Raw genomic sequence first — 10369 nt, 5'->3', positions numbered from 1 at the left:
ACATGCATTTAAAATGGAATAACCGGTTTGGTAGCCTGTGGCGACTGCGCAGTCTACCCGCCGCACACTGACCGAATCTACTGCATACAGTGGAACGGCAACTCCAAGCCGGTCGTCTTGACCGGGGGTCAGATGGAGTCTGTCCGAAGTCAAGTCTGCCTTTCTGCATCCAAGAACTCTCAAGGTTGCGCCTCAAAAATGACGCGACGCATCTGCCTTATTCGAGATCCGTCCACACCTTTTACATAAGAATGCTGCCGCTCCAGCGGAGCTGCACAGGCAGAACTTTGTGGGTTCCGCAGGAGCTACGGGCGCGCGGCGCCATCTGCATCGGTTTACTGTTCTTGACGGGCCATGTTCGTGCCCGAGTTTCCACCTCGGGATTCCGCAGGAAGTATGAGGTGAAAGGTGTATAGACTTGCAGGGAAACCGCGACAGCTGACCCGCCACAGGAATTTGCGTGTGACACGCGCGATTCTCGGTTCATTGCCTGACTCAGGGAGGTGAATGTCACCGGTTGTTTTGCGCTTGTTGCGAGGTTGAAGCGTGGATACCAGGGAAGATCAGGAAAAGGAATTTGAAGAAACAAAAACCGAGCGCTTTTGGATGTGTGCATATTCTCTTCCAGTTTTTAGCCGTCTTGAAAATGTCAGGGACCGGTAACCGCAGACTCCCGCAAGACAGTGGAACCGATTTACGAGGCATCAACTACCGTTGCTTTGAACTCTAGTGATCGTTGCTGATAAAACAGTTTTTAATCAACGGAAAAACCCTAGGCTTTATGTTCCAGGACAACGTTTGATCTCAAGACACGGAGATGTTACTCCGACTGCGGAGCGCCAACCGTCTTGGCGGGCTGTCTGCAGGCAGTTGGGGAACTCCGGCTTTTCACCCGATGACTCCAGAGCTTCCCGAGTTCATTTTGAGTTTCGCAAGCGACGCTTTTCTGTTTCCACGAATAGAAGGGAAGGCTCAAACTCCCCAACGAGAACTCGGGATGACAAGCGCGCGCCTTCCCGCTTCACAAGGTGTGCAGCTAGCATCGCCGACTGCACACTTCACGTGTTCTCGTTTCAGTCGCTAGGAGACGCGGATTGGAAATCGCGTATCTGGCGGGATTCCCTTTGTGCCGTCGACTGCCGCAGACGCATTTCTGACGCTCCCATAATGCGCTGTATTTTCGCCGCTTCGCATGCACACGAACCGGGGCCGTGCAAAAGAGAGGGCGGGGTAGCGCAGGAGAGACTAGATATTTTTGCCGAGGCCAAGACTTCTTTCTGGATCCCTTCCACTCCAGTGGCACTGTTCTCTCTGGGCGGATGCAGGGGAAATGTGCAAGACCTTGGTGACAAGAATGGAGGGACGCGCCTTCCTGCGTAGCTCCTAGTTGTGGTGTGTCCTGTCTTTACAGTCGGCGAGCGCATGGTCGGCGTCGCTGGCTGTTGCTTGACACAAAGAAGTTCTTTGGTTTGTTTGAGCAAAACCCGACAAGTCGAGCGACGTGACGTGGACCGGGTGGACCCCCTTCTTCTCTGGTTTCCGAACACACACACGTTGCCGCGTCTTTTGGAGCATTTCCTTCCTCGGCCGTCGCTCCCAAGCGGACTCTCCTCCACGATGCCGCGCTCCCCTTTCGTCCTCCCTCCTTCGGCTGCCCATCAAAGTCTCTCCTCTTGCTCTTCGTCTCCGGCCTTCCGAGATGCAGCGCTCCGGGTCCTCTGCTCGCCGGCTTTCCCCGAAACCGGCCTCTCTTCTGGCCCGGCTCCACGCAATCCTGCTTCTTTTGAATTTCGGGAAAGCAGCCGCAAGTTCAGAAGACAGGCCTTCTCCCGTCAACACACCCGGCGGGAACCAACTCGTCTCTGAGTCTTTTCGCACCCATTCTGTACTCACTCTCGAGGCTTTGTCTCTCGGTATCCCTTCGCCTCTCCCTTCCGCCTCTGCCTCTCTGTCACCCGTCCCGTCGTCGCCGGATGATGTCTCCCCGAACGACTGTTCCCTCTCGCCTTCTAATCCGGCTTTGTCTTCCGCACATCCTGCGTCTTCTGCTTCTGCGGTTTCTCCTCAATCTTCCCCTCCGACACCGACTTCACGTCCCAGCCCTCTTCCTCGCGCGTCTCGTCCGTCCCGTACGTCCACCTCTCACTCTCCTTCCTCTCACTCTCCTTCCTCTCATTCTGCTTCCTCTCACTCTCCTTCCTCTCACTCTCCTTCCTCTCCTTCTTCCTCTCCTTCTTCCTCTCCTTCTTCCTCTCCTTCTCCCCGTCCTTCTTCCTCTCCTTCTTCCTCTCCTTCTCCCTCTCCTTCTCCCCCTCCTTCTCCCTCTCCTTCTCCCCCTCCTTCCTCCTCTCCCTTGTCTCCCTCCTCTCCGTCCTCTCCTGTCTCTTCCGTCCCTTTTTTTTCCTCGAGAGGCGCGCAAGAGCCCGTTTCTTTTGGTTTTTCTTCTCTCAGGAGCGATGTTTCGCCCCGCGGTGCGGCAGCTTCTTCTTCCCGTGCTCTGTTGTCACGAGACGCTGAAGACTCAGCGCGTGCGACTGGGCAACTGAGCAGATTTCATTTCCGTCCAGAAGACTTGCTTGAGGGAATGGAGAGAGATCCTTTCTTCATCCTCGACCATGGGTCGATGCCCTACGGCTACCCAACTTACGACGAAGCTTTTCTGATGATGGCGCAGCTGCTCAAGACTTACGGGCCGTCTCTTATCTCCGAACACCGCATCGGTAAGCTGCCTCGGCAACAGTTCCGACGCGCTCGCTGGCATCTCTCTCTCCCTGACAGCTCTGGCAGCGCCTCCGGCCTGTCTCCCCCCCCTCCGCCCGTCTCGGTCCGTTTGCCCGGATCCGCCGTCGCTCGTTCCAAGACTCTGGCTTCAGCGAAATTGGAGTCTTCCTTCTGCTCCCTGTCGCAGCAGCCAAACACTCGTCTGAAAAAAAATACATAAAAATACATCCAAGTGCATGTAGAGACGCACCCACACCCACACGTAGACAGACGCGCGTCGCAGCGCGCCCAAGACACCTTGGGGCGCTTGAAGGCAGAGTAACTACGTGTCGACTCTCTCGGTTTCTCTTCTGGAGTGGATGTCCTGGCGTCTGCGTCTCTCCACCCCTGCGAACGCCTCGGCGTGTGGTCCAAGTTCGTGCCGCTCGCCTTCGCTGCCTTCAGGACACTCGACAGAGGGGCGCCCGATCGTGGCGTATCGCGTCGGGGGGACGTCCAAACCGCGGGCAGCGGCTGCGCCTGTCTCCCCGGCGACGCCTGCCTCCGCTCCCGCTGGAACCTCGTCTCTTCGAGGCACAAAGTCGGAGCCGCTGCGCGAACAGGGAACCAGTGAAGGCGGGACACAGCCAGATAACCTCCACGGGAAAAAGGACGAGTTTCCGGAGATCCTCATCACCGGTCTACACCACGCACGCGAACCGATGAGCATGACGATGTGCATCTACTTCATAGGTGAGAGAAGACAGCGAAAAGGCGTTTAAGATGGACCTCGCTGCCGAGGGAAGTGCTGGCCGCACGTGTATATCCTACTGTCGCCGATCCTCTCGTAGTTTTTGACCTGAACCATAACGAGGTGGGACTGAGGGAAGGCTTCCGCCTGCTGGTGGGCGAAAAGGAACCCGAGGCCGGATAGGGGCGCAGGCCTCGCTCGTCGTGCACGGAAAAGAAGAAACGTCACCGACTTCTGTCCTCTTTGCGCCTTTTCCCGTGGGTGTCCCTTCGGCATTTCGTCGCAAAAACGTGAAGCCGTCGTTATGCGATCGAGGGGTGTGCTCGTGGCCGCGGCCTCGGTGGATCCTCGCGTAGCGCTCATTTCAGGGGCGCGCCGAGGCACTGAACGGGACGCGTTCGTCTCGGGTGTCTCCCTGCGCGTGTCCAGCCCGGCTTCTGCGCGACTACCAAGCAGGAGAGCCTGAGGCGGTCTACTTGGTGCACATGCGGGAGTTTTGGGTGATTCCGTTGCTGAATCCTGACGCGTACGTGGCAATCGAGACGACAGGGAACATGGCGCTCCGAAAAAATCGACGCCGGTTCAGCTCGGAGAGCCGCCCGCCAAACGCGCAACTCGAGGACGAAGGCGTTGATCTGAACAGAAATTACGCGTTCAACTTCCTCGCGGATCAACCGTAAGTGCTTCACAGACAGCCACAGGAAACAAACTCCCGGCGGAACGCGAGAGACCCCTAGCCCGGTCTACCTTCGCCACACGCGTTCGTACACACGTCATCTCTCGCTGCCTCGCACGTCTCTGGTCAAGCGCAGCAGTCGCTGATCGCACTCTCTTCTCGCCCTGGTTTTTTCTCCCTCTCTTTCCTCTCTCCCTCTGTCGGTGAGTCTGATCTGCTCCGCCTCTTCGCCTCGTGGAAATCCGTTCCTCCTTCCCGGGTGTGTGTCTCGCCTTGCCAGAGAAGGGAGCGACGACTTTGGCGGGCCGTTCCCCTTCAGCGAACCGGAGACGGCCGCAGTGAAGTTTCTCGTCGAGCAGTATCGACACGCGGATCGTGCCTTGCCTCAGTCTTCCGCGTCGCCTGCCGCGGGGAGTCGCATGGTCGACAAGCACGAGCACAGCGACGCCGTTCGCGCGCCTGCAAACGCCCAGGCGCCTCTGCTGTCTCCTCCTCTCCACGGCGTTCGCGACTTCTCGCCTCCTCAGCTGTCGCCTTTCCTCCGGCTCTTGGGTCGATTCGAGGTCGCCCTCAACTTCCATACTTACGGCGAAGTCTGGACCCGCCCGTTCAACTGCTGCAAAAATATGCCTCTTCCTCTCTGGGCTCAGAAAGCCTTTGAAGAACTCAAAGTGTAAGCACCATCCTCTCCACACCCTCTCCTCACTCTGTTTCCTATCCCCTTGTAAGATATAGACATGTAGTTATATATAGGTAGATAGATCGCGTATAGATGTGTGTATGTGGGTATGAACATTTGAATATGAAGTCCCTCCGTGTGCATGTTTTTCGCCCCTCCCCCCCCCCTGTGGCCGCAGCCTTTCGCTGATTTTGAGCGGTGGATGTGTTTTCGGTTTTTATGCAGAGCACTGGCCGTTCCGACCCTGAACAGCGCGCCGAACATTCCCGTTTTGGGGTATCCGACTTTCGGAGAAGCGGACGACTGGCTGCTGCATGCACACAGCGTCCTCTCGATGTCGCCCGAAATCGGATGGGAAGAAGGCGGTTTCTGGCAGACTGTGGGTGAGCAGCGGGAGTCTCTGCGCCTCAATTTTCCGCGAATTGTCACGGCCGCAATCAAGGCCGGCAGCGAAGTGGGTGTGCGTCTCGCGCTCGGGCAGGGACTCTCCGCCCCGCACGGGGCGCGGCTTCCGGCGATCGGGACTGGGAAGGCAAAGCGCGTTGGCGGCGGCCACGCGCGGACTGACGACAGGAGGCGCGCCCCGAGCAGAACGGAAGGCGAGGCCGACGCAGAGGAAGGCGCCGAAGAAGCGAAAGACGCGAGAACAGCGGAGGCGAGTAGCGTCCTCGACTCGGTTGTTCCCAGGGACCGCCTGACATTTGTGGAAAACGTCCTGAGGCAGAAAGGATGGGCGTCGATCCTGAAACAGGTACGCGGTCAAGAAACGCAGACACGAAGCGACCGGGAAAACGCGACAAGGCCCGTTCGCGTGTGAGAGAGAGACAACGGCTCGCCAGACTTCCCGGCCGGCGCGCGCAAAGGCAGCGACGTTCTCGGACCCCCCAAGGGTTCGAGAGGGGAGTCTCTGGACAGCGACCGTCCGGCTCGGTTGTGGTTTGCATTTCTTTTGTTCAGGATGACGCCGGAGTCTCTGTTCACACCATCGAGGTGGTCAACACGTAAGCTGTGGCCTGTCTCGGGCTCTCTCTCTCTGTGGAAGGCCTTCCAGTGACAGCACGCGCGGCATGCTGCCTCTGGATCTCTGCGCACACGCGGGTGGATCTCTGGACGGAGTCTTGTGTGTTTCTTTGTTCCCCGTCCCTCCCATGGTCGGGTGTCCGCTCGAATGTGGAGAGACGCACTTTGGTGGGCGTGTGCCTCGCACGCCCCCAACAGGGTGCGGATGGCAGGCGTGCACAGCCAGTCCTACCGGTCGTCGCGTTTGCTTGGCAGCTGTACTCATTAACACTGTTGGTTTAGGATAAAGGCAAAGCGCCAATCCGGTGGTAGAGTTAAACAGTGCATGGTTGAATCGTGTGCTTACGTCACTGTGTTATGGTTCTATATCGCAAACCCTTGAGAAGGTATGGTTTTGAGCTTATCCTTCTGGGGATGCATCTCTGCGCTTGACGCGTCTTCCGCAGTCTCGCCCGGCACCTCGGAGCTTTTCTGCGTCTTCGCCACGCGTCTCTTTCGTCCATTTCTTCTGTTGCCTTTTTCTCGCGTCCTCCGCCGGTTCCCTTCCTCCGTGGCCGCGCGCTCGATCCGTCTCACTTCCGCTTTCCTGCCGCTCTCTGCTGTGTGCTCGCCTTGACCGGTGTGTCGCGTGCGCCTCTCTCTTCTCAGCGGCCTTCTGCCTCTCCAAGGCCCCGCCACGCTTCTCTTCCTCACCGGCCTTCCTTTCTTCTCCTCGCCCGTCGCCGCGTCTCTGTTTTCCAGCGTGGACGCGGCGGCTGCTGCCTCGCTGCCGCCAATCCGGTCGACCCTCGAGAGGCGTTTCACTGGCAGTCGATCTAAAACGAAACTGCCTCCGCCTCACGCTCTTCGCACTCTCCAGGCTTTCCGATCTTACCAGTCTCCTTCGTATACTCCTTCTTCTTCGTCTTCTTCTTCGTCGTCTTCTTCGTCTTCTTCTTCGTCTTCTTCCCGCTCTGCCGTTCCGTCTTCGGCGGACCTGCGATTCGACGTTTTGGATGAGGGAGGAGACGGGGTTGGAGAGAAGCAGGCTTGGAATTTTGTCGCTTTTGACGAAGAGTGGCGCACGCCTCTCTCTGTCTCTTTCTTCTCGCCCTCGAGTCTCTCCAGAAAAGCCGAAGCGCCGCACGGCCCGGAGCTTCCAGGGGTGAGTGTTTCCTCTCTCTCCAGGCTCAGCGCGCGCGAAGCGATCTTTCGCAGCTTCTTGCGAGCGTTTGCATGCACCCAGCTGCCATACGCAGATATATATAGATATAGATGTAGTTCTGTATGGATATACGCAAAGATGTACACGAGGTATATGCATATGCGAGTAAGTATCTGCGTGTATGTGTGTGTATCTCTCTCTGTGTTCCTTTGCGTGTGTGAATCCGTGGAGAGGGGAGAGACGGGGTGTGCGTGTAAGTGGGACAAACGCTGTGGTTCCGTCCACTGTTTTGTTTTCTGCCCCGTCTCATCTTTTTGCTTCAGCTGCTTGTGGAACTCCCGGCGCGTCTTCGCGGCCGCGATTTGGAGAGTGGCGACGCAGGCGTTCTTCGCGTCCACCTTCTCGAGACGACAGGAACAAGCGACGCGTCCTCGCCAGCGCTTTCGCTGTCGGAGAGGCTTTCTTCGCCATACCAGTCCTCGAATTCCAGCTTCCCACGCAGCGCACAGAGCGCAGCTGTCGGCGCATGCGTTCTGGAGGCTGGGGCACCGGAGCCTGAGGTAACGCGCACTCCCTGGAGAGAAGGGGAAACTCAATAGTGCCAGGAGTAGAGAGAGACGAAAGGGAGGGAGGATGAAAAGAGGGAAGAAAAGAGGAAGAGAAGAAGGAAGACAAGGGGCGAAAAGAGAGAGAGTTTCGACCGAAGAGACGGTCGCACGGGAGGAACAGCAGAGACTTGAGAGGAAAAACGATATCTGAGGCGGAGAGAGAGAGACAGAGAGTTCGTGAGACCCAGCATTGAAGCGCATGCCGCACGATAGTCGGGAACCAGCAACGAGAGGAAAGGAGACTCGAGAAGAGACACAGAAGAAGCGAAGCGATAGAGAGAGGGGAGAACGCCCGCCGTTTCCACCTGTCTCGTCTGTGCGTTCCTGGCGACGCTTCCTTTCTCTTCAGAAAGCCGTTAAGGAAGTGGTCCCGGAGCGAGGCGAACGGCAACAGCCTTGGTTTTGCCGGTGCGGGGCGACGAAGGCAGAAGTTGAGGGCGACGCTCCAGCAGGCGAGGCCGACAGGGACGGCAAGTGGATATCTCTCCCGGTAAAAAAAGGAAAAAAAGGAAAAGAGGGAAACAAAGAGAGACAGAGACTTAAAGGGGAAATCTCTCTTTCTCAGAAGCGCCACACGAACGTGGAAAGTGGCTCGGCACGGAAAACGCGAAGAAAGTGAAGAGGCCTTGGGAGCACCGCACGCCTTCGCGGGTTGAGAAGAGAGGCGATGCAGAGAGACGCATGCTGTCGGATGGAGCGTTTCAGTCGGGAGAAAAGCTTGAGGCGAAACGTGAAAGAAGAAAGAGAAAAGGCACCACGGACTGTTCGTTGCAGAGAAGAGAGGCGAGAGAATCAGCGGCGTCGCATGCCTCCCAACCCTGAAACCTGTCGGCTGTTCTTACGCAGAAAAGAGAAGGCCACAGACTCTCTGGTTTCCACTGAACTTCGCTTAGACACAGGACGCGCAAACACGAAACTTTTTTTGAAACGCGGTTCAGGAGACCTACGTTTCTCCCTCCCTTGGAAGGGTGCGCGATGGTAAAGGCCCGAATGTGTGTTGCGCTGGCGTTCCGTCTCTCTGGACTTGTCGACCTGTTTTCTCTGCGTCTCCGATCTTTCCCGGCTTTTCTACAGCTTTTCCTCGAAAACAGCAAAACCAGTCTCCTCTGCGCCGCAACCCTCAGCCTCCTGTCTCGCCACCGTCCCGTCTCCTCGCCTTCTGTCTCTTCTTCGCGGGAGGCCTCGCGAGGATTTGAGGCAGGCAGGCGCCTCGGCGGGCGTTGTAAAGGAGACACTTTCTTCTGGGATTTGGACGTGCCTCTCCACTACGCGAATCGCAGGTCTTCAGTCTCGGTGAGTCACGCGACGCCGGCAGAAACGCGGACATTCGCGGAAAACAGTAACGCTAGAACAAAAGAAAAGCAGTTGCAAAACAACGGGAAGGAGGCGGTTGTGGGTGGTGCGCGAGGTGCGTCCCAAGGTTGGATTTGTGTTTCTTTTTTTTTGCGCATCTCAGTTCGCCCTCTTGATGCTTCTCACGCTCGTCCTTGTCCTCGCCCTCGCCCTGCGCTTGCGATACAAGTAAGTCCGGCGTCCTCGTTCTTCTGTGCGCGTCTTCGATCGCCGTTTTCTCCTGTTTCTGTCGGTTTGCAGCTCTCGGCCAGCTATACACATGTACACAGTTCTCTATGTGAAAGGAAACGAACCTCTTGCGTGTGCCTATATATATATATATATATATATATATATTTATACAAGATTCCAGTGCGTGGGTATGTGCATACATATATATATATATATATAGTGTTCGTTTTCCATGTATGGGCGTTTCGTTGCACAACCATATCGACATGTGTGTATGGACGTGGACGTGTACTTTTGGTTGTCGTTAGATTTCAGTATCCTCCGTCAAGGTGATTCCACATGGTTTACTCGTCACCTGTCCCGCGCATCCGATTCCAACGGCAACACCTGTGCCGTACTAACCCCCTGAGTTTCTGCAGCACGATGTCTTATCGTCAAAGATAAGAACTCTTTCTGTCCTTAACTGCGAGAATGGCGGGGTGATGGTGGGGTGTATCTGGTTTCTTCCGAGCTGTCTTTTTCGTGCTTTCTCGCCGTTCTCTCCAGGTCCCGAGGCGTGCATGCAGTCGCGCAGGAATGCCTGGCCGACTTTGGCGTCCCAGCAGCCGCCGAGTGGCTGCGAGCGCAGATCCGATTTCTCTGCTGCTGCCTGCAAATGTTCTTCCCCAGACGCCGCCGAGAGCGAATCCAACCTATCATGAGTACGCCGAAAGGACAGAGCAAACACCCTCTCCACGATCGAGATCCACCTGTCTCATACGTTTATTCCAGACATTACATGTGCATGTACACGCATCTACAAACATATATAACAATACATATAAAGATACATATGTCCGGATAAACACAAATATATACAGATATATATAGATACACATGCATATTTATAGGTATAGATAGTTATAGGATTGTGCGTGGCGAGGCACGTGTTCTCTTTCGAGTTCTTGCTGATCAAATTTTCACCTTCTGCGTGGAACATTTTTTTTTTGCGATCCCTGCATATGCTGGCGGCGGACGCGCCGCGTCAGTCAGAGGCAGCTATCCTTCTGCCAAAATGGATGCAGAAATTTTCGCGAGTTCGAAGGCGCTGCCTCGGTGTCCTGGGATCAAACGTTGATTCCGCCGCGAAAATGAAACGGATTTTTCCGCTGTGTGGATGCGCCGCAGTCGACCGCGATCGCGCCTCGCTGCGTTCCCGGCGCGGAGCAGAGCGAGGCGATGCGAAAAAGACTCGCCGGGACCTGTCGAGTTTGCCGTCTCGGCAGCA

General features: G+C 56.5%; 1 protein-coding gene across 1 annotated transcript; it reads left to right on the top strand.

The window, feature by feature from the left end:
- Positions 1-1976: 1976 nt before the first annotated feature.
- Positions 1977-9103, top strand: NCLIV_035270 (putative zinc carboxypeptidase; the record flags this gene model as incomplete). Its single annotated transcript, XM_003883728.1, has 12 exons — positions 1977-2129; positions 2591-2720; positions 3166-3453; positions 3881-4127; positions 4408-4800; positions 5032-5557; positions 5764-5807; positions 6475-6970; positions 7294-7530; positions 7928-8068; positions 8653-8871; positions 9035-9103. 12 exons carry the CDS (start codon positions 1977-1979, stop codon positions 9101-9103), a joined length of 2943 nt encoding a protein of 980 aa, XP_003883777.1.
- Between the last annotated feature and the right edge of the window lie 1266 nt (positions 9104-10369).

The sequence above is a fragment of the Neospora caninum genome, chromosome VIII, assembly GCF_000208865.1.
Source record: "Neospora caninum Liverpool complete genome, chromosome VIII".
Taxonomy (NCBI): domain Eukaryota; phylum Apicomplexa; class Conoidasida; order Eucoccidiorida; family Sarcocystidae; genus Neospora; species Neospora caninum.
Note: the sequence above shows the minus strand (reverse complement) of the source record. Positions and strands in the feature narration are given on the sequence as shown.